At 43.5% G+C, this 13,486-nt stretch overlaps 2 protein-coding genes across 2 annotated transcripts in view; both read right to left on the bottom strand.

The window, feature by feature from the left end:
- The window catches only part of LOC147219241 (unconventional myosin-VIIb-like), a 32,046-nt gene extending 29,894 nt beyond the window's left edge, over positions 1-2,152 (bottom strand). Inside the window, exon 1 of the mRNA XM_086173134.1 lies at positions 2,075-2,152. Within this exon, the coding sequence (XP_086029260.1) occupies positions 2,075-2,152 (78 nt within the window). The remainder of the gene's footprint in view (positions 1-2,074) is intronic.
- dis3l2 (DIS3 like 3'-5' exoribonuclease 2) lies at positions 1,196-13,145 on the bottom strand. The gene is made up of 21 exons (XM_086173071.1): positions 13,094-13,145; positions 11,693-12,456; positions 11,459-11,589; positions 9,804-9,857; positions 9,588-9,689; positions 9,300-9,468; positions 9,114-9,181; positions 7,940-8,169; positions 7,659-7,832; positions 7,342-7,421; positions 7,113-7,225; positions 6,726-6,833; positions 6,395-6,628; positions 5,260-5,339; positions 4,969-5,152; positions 4,781-4,867; positions 4,491-4,638; positions 4,282-4,412; positions 3,142-3,246; positions 2,929-3,033; positions 1,196-2,779 (listed from the first exon to the last, which is right to left on the bottom strand). Exons 2-21 carry the CDS (start codon positions 12,429-12,431, stop codon positions 2,678-2,680), a joined length of 3,144 nt encoding a protein of 1,047 aa, XP_086029197.1. The 5' UTR covers positions 12,432-12,456; positions 13,094-13,145; the 3' UTR covers positions 1,196-2,677.
- Positions 13,146-13,486: the final 341 nt, after the last annotated feature.

Raw genomic sequence — 13,486 nt, 5'->3', positions numbered from 1 at the left:
GGTCAGAAGGTGCTGCGTGATGCAAAATATTTATATGCGGCCTTTGTACCCGGAATGCGTCAACGTGAAACGCAGTTCTCCTCAAGACTGTCACCACTGTAAAGATGAGAAAGCGAGATAAACGGGGGATTTTCTGCGGATCGTGTTTCTCTCAGCTGACGGTTATTGACGAAAAATCAGGCGTGTTTGGTAAACTGGAGGTTTTGTGCGTTAGTTTGACTATCTGAAGTTGAAGGTCCTTCCAAAGTCTTCTTTTAGTGTGGAAGAGGACAACGATACTTTTATTTATTTTTGAAAACAAAACCAGAAAATCCTCGCTCTTAGACGTTTTCCTACTCAGTTAAGCAAGATCAGCGTTTAGCCGTTTGCTTAGCCCTAGCCAAACATCTGGATTAGCTTAGCTTTTCACTACCAGTTTGGCACTGCCTCCTAAAGGCCCAAATTACTACTTTTACGATTTTTTTTTGACTACACAAAGTGTTGGTTATCACCATTTTGCAATGGTTTTATTGGACATTTTAAATTTCTTGATTGAGAGCTTTAATAAAGAAGATTTTAAATCAATTCCAAGAAGAGCTTGAGATTTTCCAGAATATTGAGTTTCCGGTCGCGCTTCTGTCTGACGCACCTCCTGAGTAAAACAGTGTAATCGCCAGGAAAGTTCATACGGCGCTGCATGTGGCCAGAGGACAAAACACTCCCAGCACAGGGCGCCGCCAAGGATGCCCGATTATTTCGAACGTTGATAAAACAGATTTAAAACTGTCGCCTTGACATGGATCAATGATAAAAAACTGTCCTCATTTGGAAAATATGTAAATTGGCGGGTATAAAAACCAACACCATAAAGCCTCGTTTTACTCAAGCGGATTAGCGTGTGTGTGGGTGTACATGATACAGACTTGACTGTGTGTTGTGTCTTTTTCCCCTGATTGGCTTTTTATTTCAAAACAACTAATGTGTTTAAAATTCCAGGCAACATAAACTGTGACCCATGAGACTGTTGACAAAACCTCAGGGCGGAGGGGCGTGGGCGCATTTCCTCAGGCGGGGTCACGCTACACGGCTATCAGATGCAGATAGCCGCGGACCCAACCCGGTAATAAACAAGACAACATATCTGTGCTGATATTTGCTGAACAATCAAAATAGGACAGGGGATGCCAATTGTGTTTTGGGCGCTGCTGGGTTCCATGGCAACGGTGTGGCATGACTTATAAACGGAGATTTGTAGGGGATAAGGGGAACAAAAGTGTTTGTTTCTTTGGATTTCAAAGTAAGAGTTTATTTACCCGGAGACAGGACAGCTATTGCTCAATGTGGCGGTGGTAACAGGAGTACAAATACACTGACAGTGGTAAAGGGGGTTATTTGTAACAGAGAGGCAGCAGAACAAAACAACACATTTTCTGTGATTCCTTTCCCTAAACAGGGCTTTTTTTTTTCTTCTTTTAAAAGCCCCAAATCGCAGAAACATAATAGTCAGTCAGAACCTGCAGCTTGTCGTATGATCGAGGCTCATTTTGGTAAAAACTGGCCATCGGTGCAGAAGGGAAGGTTAAAAGCTGAGCAAAAAAATAACAAAACAAAACAAAGAAAAAGGATCTGAATGGCACCGCAAGTCCAATCATGAGAACTGAGGAAAAGGCACATCGAGTTAATTTGCCCGTTTAAATTCAAGGGATTAATCACGAGGACCTTTGCTGTTATGTACGTAAAAGCTACGTTAGCAAATGCAAAACACATTAAGGACAAAGGCCACCCGATGTTTGAAGCAGCATGTTCACATTCAAGTTTCGGATTAAAACAAAGGTGATAAATTACAAAGCTTTTGCTTTTGTTTAGGTAATTCCAACAACAAGTCAGATGAGATGAACCTGTCATAATAAAAAGAAAAAGAAGTCCCCTGAATAAAACACTTAAAACACACTCGGGGGGGGGGGGGGGTTGACATGCAGAAGTGTGTATGCTATGCTACCATTTCTGTCAACTTGATGCCAAGTGTTCTAAATTGCTTTAACTGCTACCTTGTTTTCCTCCCCTTGTTTGGCAAAAAACAATAATTCCTCCCGACCCTGTACGGGTCGAATCCCAGCGGTATAGCAAACTCCAGTCCCTCCGCCATGCGGAGCCTCAGCACCGGTCGCTCCATATCAAACTGAAAACAGTTAAAAAACAAAAAAAGCTTTCACACACATTAGACTGTGTATAACGGTTATAAATCACATCAAAACTGACCTCATGGGGGCCAATAAATTAAAAACAGAAAAGTAATTAAAAAAAAAAAAAACAAAAAAAAAACCTCCACCTCCTCGGTGGCCTGGGTTATTTTTCAACTTAAAATCCACATGGAATTATGTGAAAACAACGAAGCTCACCCATTAGGATGTGTCAGCATTTACATGGTTTTAAAACCACACTGCAATTATCTTCATAGGATTCGAACAGAACCAGAGTGTATTTTGTGGGACCGAAGGAGTAGCTGTTGCAAAATATGCTGTTGTGTGCGGGTGTTTTAGCTATGAGCCGGCAAAAAAACAAGTTTTTTTTCCCCGAATAAAAAGCCTGAAGGATCGCTGGGGGCGGCCTCGACGATGGCGCGCACCGTCAGTCCCGTTAAAATCTACCGCCCAAAATGCCATTGTGTTTGGAATCCGAATGAGGCGTGGTGAGGAATTCAAGGCCGGCTCTCGTCGGGCCTCTTGAGCACCGCGCTGTACTTGGTGGCCGAGCCGTCCGCCTTGAGCTGCACGTCCACTAACATGAACATCGAGATCACCTGCGGACGAAACAGGAAATTTGAACAGCCGTTTGCCGGTCAGCTAACTAGCTTGCAGCTAACTCATCAGGATATATCTTGCCGATCCATTTGTCCGAATCTGAAAATCCCATTATTTAACGGACGAGCCAGAAGTGAACGCTCCTCACCTGCTCTTTGGGAACTTCATCAGGAGACTCTGCTTTCCAGACCAGAGTCAACTCCGATTTCTTCCCTACCTTTCGATGGGATTTTATGGTCAGACCGGGAACATGCTGAAGATAGATGGAGAAAAAAAAAAAAAAAAAAAGGGTTTGTGTGTTAACTCAAGCCACCGACAAACTTTTTATTGCAAAGCACGGTAAATGACGAATGGGGCCGACCTTGCAGTAGATGCGTTTGTGCACGCCGTAGCGGAGGACCAGCACGTCGAAGGACTCGTCCAACACACCCATGACCATGGCTTCAGAGTCAAGGGGGCCGCTCTCCTACCAGACACAGATGGATCCATGGAGGGGATGAGGGTGACATTTTTTCCCCAAAATATTCAAAAAAACCCCCAAAACTCTTCCTCTAGTCTGTTTTAAGCTGCTCATACATTGGAAGACTTTGAAAGATTTGGAAAAGACATCGCACAACTGTTCAAATCTAGAGACTTTTTTGAGTTTCAAGTCAAAGATTCAGATTTAACAAGGACTGTGAATCTTACAGGGTCACAATTTAGAAGATTACGGCTACATTCTTTCAGCAATTTTTTCCTAGCATGCAATATTTTCAGCAGGTATTTGTAGAGCCTCTACTACTTCAGTCCATTTCCTTCTCTACTTGGTCATGATATGTTGACATTGTAAAAATCGGGCCGTTCTGCCCACAGCTCCACCGCCCGCTCCATCCCCTGTCGCTGTTTCCGTAAGAAATACCGTCTCTGCCGCTAATACTGCTCTTACGATTGTTTGTCTATGACAGGGATCCCGATACCGGTAAACATATAGTTGATACCGGTCTACAAAGAATCTCTTTCTTGGTCCAAATTATATATTTTTTTCATTAGACCTTCCGAATTTTGAAAGAAACAACTGTTTCCGTCTTCTGCTGCACTTAACTCTGTCACGTCATTTCACACATCAACTACCATGAGTTAGCCCTTGAAAAAAAATTAGCCCAAAACAGAAGTTCATTTTGGAAGGAAACGATCTCTAACTGGTCCGCGGCAACATTTTCATGCATAAAACTGGTCCCCGGTACAAAACAAGGTTGGGTCTACGGGGATTCCGTGTTCCGAGTTTAGTCAGAGCTCATCTATCGCTTGTTGATTGTGTTACGTCACAATAAAGACTGAAAGACTTGCGATGATATCACACAGGTTTGATATTGTCGTGAGACCAAGGCTAGGAAAAGACTGATCTAGATGCTGCAACTCCTGTAAAACTCCCAAAATCACCTTCCGATTTTCAGCTTTTAATCTGCGACCGTGAAAGGTGTAATCCCAGCATTACGGGTAGCATGTGGTTCCTGTTCCTCACCTTCACAAAGACCCCAAAGAACAGGTCAGCGCTGAGCTCCTGCACTCGTTTAGACATGGACTTCTGGCTGTTGCAGCGCGCTGCTTGGGTTTGGACCTCTGCGGACGTCAGTCCTAATGCGGGCCCGCATTCTGCGGGAAGGGGGACGAAGAGAAAGTGAGGAAATATAATTCGCGATGCAACCAAATGAAATTAAAAAGGGAGCATACTCAGTGAAGACGCCAGGAGGCGGTGGACAATGATGTCGGCATAGCGTCTGATGGGCGACGTGAAGTGAGTGTAGAGGGGGACGTTAAGGGCGTAGTGTTTGAACTGCTTTTCCTCTTTCAGCTCGCCCGAGCAGAAATATAGCGCCATCTAGAACAAAAAAAACCAAACAAACAGAAAGTCGGGGTTACTCGCACAGATGTTGCCCCCTCTACTTGCAAAAAAGGTGAAAATTGAATATATAAGTGATGTGTATTTGACATTATCACGTTATTCTGCTGTCTGCTCTCACCTGCATGGGTCTGGCACACATATGGGTGAGGACTTCCTTCCTGGCGATGGAATACTCATCATCACCAAGTATGGCATTGAGGCTCTTCTGCATGTTTGGAGAAAAAAAAAAAATAGAGATGAAGATTTACGCCACTCTTCCGGGGAACAAATAAATGTTTCTTTCCGGGCTCGATCGGGAGTACCGACATGGAGCGCCCCGGCGGACGACAGATCGACGTCGATGCCCAGTTGGTTGCACAGCTCCTGCAGCTCCTCCACCAGGTTGCCCTTCGGAGGAGGGTGGCGTCTGAGCAACGCGAGCTTGGGGAAATGGCGGTGGATGCGGTGGGCTACGGCGATGTTAGCCAGCAGCATGAACTCTTCGACCAACCTGGGGCGCGGGCGATAAAACAATTATTTTTATGAATCACGACTCTACCAACGCAATTCGTACGTTCTGGGGGAGACAGTGAGGTCAAACAGAGGTTTACTACTGACTTGTTACTGTCTCTGTACTGGTAAATGAAGCAGCCTTGAGGCATCATGGTCTCTTTATCCAAAGTGAAAGACAACTTCAGCTGTGGGGGAAAAATAAAGGAAGAAAAAAAAAAAAATCAACGAAACAGACATGAATTAATAATTTTTAGACAATTCTGTTGGGCCACCTAATGCTGGGAATAACACTATCTTGCTATTCAAAATGTAAACAATATGTAAAAATATTACATTTATTACTTATGGAAAACCCCATGCAAGGACATGCAAGAAAGTGAAGTTAACAAATGAAAATTGTTAATAAGCACAAACACCTTAAAAAAAAAGATTCACTAATTTGTATAAAACTAATTACATATTTGAAAAAAAATACAAATACAGTCGAACCTTGAGTTTAATTCATTTCATGACTGAGCGTGTAAATCAAAATAACTTTTTTCTGATGAAATGAATTGAAACGCGTTTCATCTGTTTCTGATCCCCCTTTTTGTTACGTTTTAAACAAGAAACCTCTTTATAAATAACAAATAATGCAAAACAAAATAATCATCCCTAATAAAAGAGGATGTTAAGAAATAAACTGGTTTAATTAAGGGTATCTGCCTTGAAGACCAGATTAAGATGCTGGCGGCGGTGGAGGACATCAGCAGAGTTTATTTCGGGCTCCATTGCTTCATTAACTTACATGCTACACAATTAACGCTACAAGGTATTGCTAAATGAAACTTGCACACAACGCTACACTTCGTTGCTAAACTTAATTTAGCGAAGGAGTGAATGCTGATTCTCTTTTAAAAAAAAGATCAAACCGTCCCCAGCTGACTTTGAGTGACTCTTCCGAAGCCTCGTCCAATGACGCTTCCGCCGTCTGCTGTCCAAAATCCCAGTAAAAATTCTCCACATATCTTCATGGAAAAGCTGACACCACGCACACCTCACTCGTGTTTTTCACCTGTTTTCACTGGGCTAGGTTTTTTTTTTTTTAAATGCCAAACAGTCAAATAATCATCCCGTTCGGTCCTGACTCAAATCTCAACCGCATCATGAAGAAAAAGATAACAAAACACATATGATGTATGGTTAAACTATGTGGAGACCTGAATTTAAATATCATGTCAGTCAGCAACAAATGGAGAACCTGGTCTAGTCTGAGAGCTCCTCCGACGAAACGCTGATCGCGGAGTCTCTTGGCGATGGCGTGCAGGTTGAGCACAGCCTGGTGGATCTCATCGATGGGGTGCTCGGGGTCAACGGGCGGCAGCTCCTCGGCACTGAACATCTTCTCGGGGGCCTCGATCATGCTCTGCGCGTGGTCGTAGGACAGCTTCACGCAGGAGCGGATCACCGAGCGGCCGAACCATTCGCTCAGAATCTGGACATACGCGTGATCAAATCACGTGAGATTCAAAAAATCTATGCCGACTAAGCTAACGCTGGATTTAGCTGGAACGGGCAACAAATGAAGGCACCTTCCCCTCCGGTGTGAGGGTCCAAATGACGGAGAAGGTGAGCCTGTCGGTGAGAGGGTTCAGACTGCAGAGCTCCTCGCACAGCAGCCTCGGCAGCATAGGGATCACCTGGACACACAAAAACATGTTCGAAATGAAAACACAAGACATTTGTTTGCTCCAATACAAGTAGACTTTAGTCATTTGACAGCGTGGATAGCGTGGATAGAGATAAGCGGCAAGAAGCAGCAGCTGATCAATACAGAAGGGGAGAAGGATGATCGGATGGTCAGACAGGTGCCGGTCTCTAATCGCCAGATAATTAAATCCTCGGCCTCACCGCTACCTAGCATGACGGCATATAAATAGGCTGGTGACAGGATAGCGGCGGCGCGTGGGGACGCTAACCTTCTGGACAAGGTATACGCTTGTGGCTCGCTGGCTGGCGACAGCATCCAGGGAGTTGCCCTCCTCCACGAAGTAGCTCACATCGGCGATGTGGACTCCCACTTCGTAGTTTCCTGTATTTAACACAAACACACCGAGAGTACAGATACCCCTGGTCTGCCAATCCGTACATAAAAACAACAAGATCATCTGTAACAGGCAGTTCCTGATGAATTTGTGAGTGACATACCGTCTGAAAGTTGTTTGCACGACAGAGCGTCGTCCAGATCTCTGGCGGTGGAAGGGTCAATGGTGAAGATGCACTCCCGCCTAAACAGAGTGCAACAGTTTGAGAGTCAAACATATGAAGTGTGTGTGTGTGGGTGTGTGTGGGTGTGGGTTTGCTGCCTACTAATACTGATGTTGTAATCGAGGAGAGATCAAAACACTAGTAACTGGGGTCTCGAACTGATTCTCTGTGAGTTTCAGAACCCAAGTGGCTGTTGCCGTCGGAAACTAAATATTGATTGCCTCCAAATCACAGATCCGTGAACACAAAAGCCCAACCTCAGGTCTCTCCTCCTGCTCATCTCCTCGGGGGGGATGGTCCAGGGCAGATCCCTCGGTAAACAGTCTAAGACCTGGTCGGAGAACTCGGAGAAATCCACGTTGTACTCCAGGAGGAACCCTTCGGTCTCAGGTTCGATTTCACCCGCCTGACCCAGTGACTTCATCAGCTGTCTAAAGGGAAACGAAGGGAGAGCGGTTATCCAAGCGGCTTGACAAAAGGTTACGCCGTTTAAATGCTTTCCGGCATCGCGTGTCCTTGGATTAGCCGTGGCACTCACCCCTCTGCGAAGTTGCTGTCGGCTACCCAGTTGGTGATGCGGCAGATGAACAGCGTGCTGGTGTAGTCCCCCGGGCGGGAGCTGAAGTCCTCGGGGCAGTCAGTCAGGGGGACGTTGATCCGTGGCACGCGATGGTCCACCGGCGAGAACATGGCGAACGGCTTGTCGGGTAGAAATTTCAGGAAGCCTGTCGCGGCCCTGGAGTGTTTCCTCTCGAGAATGTACACCACCTGGCAGCAGACGGACGTGAACGACGGGAGGGTAAACAGACACTTTTAAGAAATGCTAATGAAAGGTAACATTACATTATACCAAAGACGTGTATTTATAAAACACACACACACACACAGATGTACATGTCTATACATATATATGTATATGTGTGTGTATATATATATGTATATATACACACACATATGCTCATACAGACATTCATATATATATATATATACATACACATGTGTAAAAATATAAAAATACACACATGTATACATGTGCATATATATATAAACATATATGTGTGTATATATATATTTACATACACACATGTTTATATATGTATATACACACACACAATTATACAGGTATGCATATACACACACACACACAGATATATAGTTATATATACATATGTATATTTAGAAACATACATAGATATACACACACACACATATGTACATGTGTATACATATATATGTATGTGTATATATATATATATATATACATGTGCATATATATATAAGCATATATGCGTGTATATATATATATTTGTATATATATATATATTTGTATATATATGTATACACACACACACACAATGAAGACAGAAAGATGGCAACTTGGAACGGATCGTGCTCATGGGCAGAACTCAATTGTGCTAAAAAACATATTGCGGCTGAACACGGGGTTCTGAATATGTGCAGCCGGCGTCAGGCGGATAATCCAAACCAGTCTCGCCTTGTGAGAAAAGGCGAGATGACATAAAACCTGTGCACTCTAACTTTACCTCTGCATGTGTGACCAAACCAAAGGAAGCATTTTATTTACATATATTGCCTTCTCAAGAGCTTTCATTTATTGCTGAAATCCCATATTTAAAAGCATGTGATGTTGTTTTAGATTACTTTTAGATTACGTATTACAGAGCAGATGAACGGGTGGGTGGGAGGCTCACTTTGGCGGTCATCTGGAGGACTTCCCCACTGGCCCGAGGCGTGGAAAAGTTGTCTGAAGATTCCCCTTCTGCAAACAGGTGTGGGGGGGGGGGGGGGGGTGCGAAAACTGTCAGTACATAATAAGAAACATTTGATTTATGATGATTTAAAAAGAAGTCTTCTTCAGTAAGACTCAGCTCCTGTACCAGTGAGGGAGATGTTCTGAACTTTGTTCGCGAGGTCATCCCGGTCGTTACTCTGATCTTCAGCAGTCACGGGGCCTTGCTCGGTCTTTCCGAGGGCGGCCCGGACCTGCTTCTCTCTCCGGGTCTCCTGCTCGCCTGTGCCCTCACAGTCAGTATCGGACCTCACAACCTGGACCAAAAAAAAAAAAAGACGTGATCTGCTTCAGTACTTCAGTGCTTCAGTGAAACTAGGGGATAAGAGCACAAGGCTGGAAGCGAATCGGCTTCATCGATAACAGTATTGTTTACCTTCCACTGTTCCCGAGGCAGAAGTTTCACCACAACTATGTCTTCATTCAGTGCTCTGTTCCGCGCTACAACCCCATCCAGGAATATATCCCGCGTGTCATCCTGTGAACACAACCTGGTTGTCATATGCTTGTATGAACGATTCAAGTCACTGGTGATGGAAACAGTCTACAACCATTAATTTGGTACATTTAAAAAGAGACAAAAATAACTTACTGGAGATGGGATGTATGCTTCATGGAACTTCTTTGGGTTGATTCTCAATGGTCCCTGTGGAGATAGATATGCAGAACTGAGCTTCTTTGGAGCCCGCACAGCCCCAATAAAACCTGCTGCAAAGCGGCTAAGGAGCTTAAAGCGTAATTCTCACTTTTTCCAGATTTTTTTCATGAGAAACATCAATCGTGCAAATTCGATGTAAAAGTTTCTGCAGGTACTTTACTCTGAATTCAGGTTCAAAATAGGGCAATGAAAAATATCAATATTCATGACTTTCTGCTTCGATATCTAAAGCGGACCCTGCAGCCACGCAGGACAAAGGCCAGGGAAATAATCATGGTTGTCTCAATTATTTAACTAAATGGATGAGATTATAAACTAGTGTCAATCTGAGAGTGAATGGAGCATCAACTGGGTGCTGCAACCAATGGAAAACCTACATTAACCAAAACCTTAACCAAAGCGCCAGCCCTCACCCTAACCCTCAAACTGAAAGTCATGCAAGCTTGGGACTGGTGCTGTTGGAAAGCCAACCCAACACAATGCAGGGGGGGGTCCAATTTCCACTGCTCTATATCATACTGTTATCCAGATAAACCATTTTGAGTATCGCTGCTTTGGTGATGGTGGTTAAAATCCTCTTTCCTAACTTTAACCCTGATGCCCATGATTTTTTTTAAATGTAAATATGCAGATCACTTGTTTTCTGCAGCAAACTTCTCATCATTTTTGAATTACAGAAAGAAGTCATGAGTAAATAGGTTATGTAGCAGAACTCATCACCTATACATTTCTACTTGTAAATTGCATCTATGGTTCATCCTGCCAATTTTTGCTATTTTATTCATTGCTATTTATTTTTGCCACTCTATTCATATTGTTTACTTGTCACGCTATTTATATTGTTGTTTGGTTGTTACTCTATTTACATTGTTGTTTAGTTCTAGTCGTGTATTTTATAACCTCACTATTCCTTGGTGTTGCTCATTGTCACTCCTGATGCTGTTGTTGTACTTTGTTGTTGTTGTCGTCATCTGTTGTCTTGCCATATCCTGACTTCTACCTTTCTATTTATACTTATACTCATATTTATATTCTTATTTTTTTCCTTTATTTTTTTTTCTCTGACACTGTAACTGTTATGCTGCTGTGACAAAGTAGTTGTCTTCATCCTCTAAGATGTCTCTTCTATTCATATGTATATTCATATTTATTGTTATTGTTGCACCGTTGTGACAAATGACTTTCCCCTATGGGGATCAATTAAGAATTATCGAACCGTATCTTATCTTTTATCTATCAGTATAATGTGTTCATGGTACCCTCTCTGTAAATCATCTGTAAATTATCGACATGATATATACATAATATATGAACATGCTGCTAATTTATTGACTATATCTGCACCTGCTGCTTTTTTGCACATCTGGTTAGATGCTAAACTGTATTTTGTTGGCCTCTGCTTGAACAATAAAGTTAAATTCAATCCAATCTAGTTACTTTTTAAGCTATTTACATAAACCACCAAAAATAGTTAGATAATCAGAGATGAGTAATAAATAATCCTGACATATGAAATGAATTATCTTTATGATAATTAATGCTATTGACAGATGCAACTGAGAATCTCAGGGTTGTTGTTGCACGTGCACCTGTAGGAGTTCTCCCCTCTTGAGCCCGTGGGAAACTTCCTCACTGGTCATGTAGGATTCAAACACTTGCTTCTTGGCTCCTTTGCCTCCCTTGCTCTTATTCTTGTTAGCAGGAGAATTGACACTCGAAACTAAAAAAAGAGGACACGTAAATGTCTAAACACATTTCAGAAAAGCTGTGTAGAGAACAATTCTAAACATGGCGGACTTCCATTTTCTTCACGTGGGATTTACCTTTGGGGTGCTGAGGTTTGTCTTGATCCTTCGGCACGTTGGGTCTTAGCACCTGCACATCGGCCTCGGGGTTTAACTCCTCGGGGTGTTTAGATGCCGGTTTCTTCTTTGCCTTCTTGTTCTTTTCGGGTTCTTGTCCATTCAAACCCGTCCTCTTTGGGGTCTGGGCAGCAAAGGCCTCTGTTTCGTTTGACGGTGCATCGCTGTTGACGTCTTTGTTTTTCTTCTGCGGCCTCTGGTATATCCTTGAGTCATTATCTGACCCCAAAGCGCTCAGTTCCTCGCCTGACTCGATGTCGGCGTCCTGGCTAGTGGCCGTGTCCCTCCTCTGTCCCTGTCGCTGCCTGACAGACATACCCTGCTTCCTCTCGCAGTCCTGGGCCACATCGCGAGTGCTCAGCTTCTCCATGTATAAAGCCAGCGAGCTCTCCTCTGCCTTATTTTTCAAGGAAGAGGGAGAAAAGTCACTTGAGTCGGAGAAATCGTTCGGCACTTGCTCCTTCTTTCGCGGTGGTATGCTCAGCCCGTCGCTTGGAACTTTGAGCGGGGCGCTCGGCCCATTTCCTTCTCTTTGACTCGACCCGTCTTTTGCAAATTGTTCCAGATAAAGACTAAACTTGTTGCTGTGGTGCTGACTCCGAAGCCTGGCGTAGGCGTCTTTCTGAGGGGGAGCGCCGGACTGATTCAGTCTGCCCTTCGCTTCATTTTTAGGGATCTTGGGCTGCCGTGGGGAATCCATGTGGGAATTCTCAAGGATGCAATCACTGTGAAGGCAAGATTTAATAACTGACACGACAGGTAGTGCACACTCCCTTTGTGACGTCACTGTTACATATTTAATAGCATTTTAGCTCACTCCCTGCTGTGTGTTTTCCCTTTATGACACAGCGTCCTAGAGTAGGTTTTTGAGCAGCCGTGTCGGCACCACCAAACGAGATAAAATCAGTAACACTGTTTAAAAATAGCGATATTTATCCATGCTGGACTTGCTGGTAGCCTGGACGTTCAATAGCATCAGTTAGGGGACGGTGGTTAAGTAAACGCAACAAACACATCGCTTACTGACGTGGTCAAGAATGAAAACAAAAAGTTGGCAAGTTATATTCACGTCATACGAAATGCGACAGATGAGCCGACACATCACCGTTCTGTTTTCAGTAAAACATTGTAGAATTTGTGATGTAATGTCACCGGTTACATCACTGTCTGCCCATCAACAGCATCTGGGTTGCTAGCAGCAGTTAGCCGCACATGAAAAGCATGACGCTAGCACGCAGTCAAATGTGACACCGCATCCCCGCATGAGAAAAACACATCACTGACAAACTGGAGAGTAGAAATTAGGATTAAAAGGAAAAATACAAACCCATTGAACGTTAACATACAATTTATGCAACTTACCGGTTATTCAGATCAATGGAACAACACTAGTAGCATATTCACCTCACTTCCGCTTCGTCATAGGGAGTTGCGTTCACGGAACCGTTCGACTGTCGGACATTCCAGTTTTAAAAAAGCGTAGGAGGAAAAAAAACAACCTCTGCTTATTTAATACGTGAATAAATTGCATACGTAAAACAATAAAAAATATTACCTGGGAAAGCCCGTAAATAGTTATACCCGTTCGAGTAGTCCTTTCGCACTATGCAGTGCACTCTGTGTATTTATGTTGAAGATGAATAGATGCTGAGAAATAATCGATTTCCCTGCAAGTTTGTAGAAAAGATCAATATTTTCGAGATGTTGTGCAGTGTAAGGCCACGGTTCCGTGTGAGTTTGCATTACATCCAAGTT

This window comes from Fistularia commersonii, chromosome 25 (genome assembly GCF_037954325.1).
Source record: "Fistularia commersonii isolate RoL2024-O1a breed Wild chromosome 25, RoL_Fcom_v1.0, whole genome shotgun sequence".
NCBI classification, from domain to species: Eukaryota; Metazoa; Chordata; class Actinopteri; order Syngnathiformes; family Fistulariidae; genus Fistularia; species Fistularia commersonii.
The sequence above is the reverse complement of the archived record's forward strand: the minus strand, read 5'-3'. Positions and strand labels throughout refer to the sequence as shown.

Coding starts and splice junctions, on each gene's coding strand:
- dis3l2 (XM_086173071.1), bottom strand. CDS start 12,431: ATGGATTCCCCACGGCAGCCCAAGATCCCTAAAAATGAAGCGAAGGGC. Junction 5,340..6,394: donor GAGCTCTCAGACTAGACCAG/GTTCTCCATTTG, acceptor TTTCCCCCACAG/CTGAAGTTGTCTTTCACTTT. Junction 2,780..2,928: donor ATGAAGTTCCCAAAGAGCAG/GTGAGGAGCGTT, acceptor TTTCGTCCGCAG/GTGATCTCGATGTTCATGTT.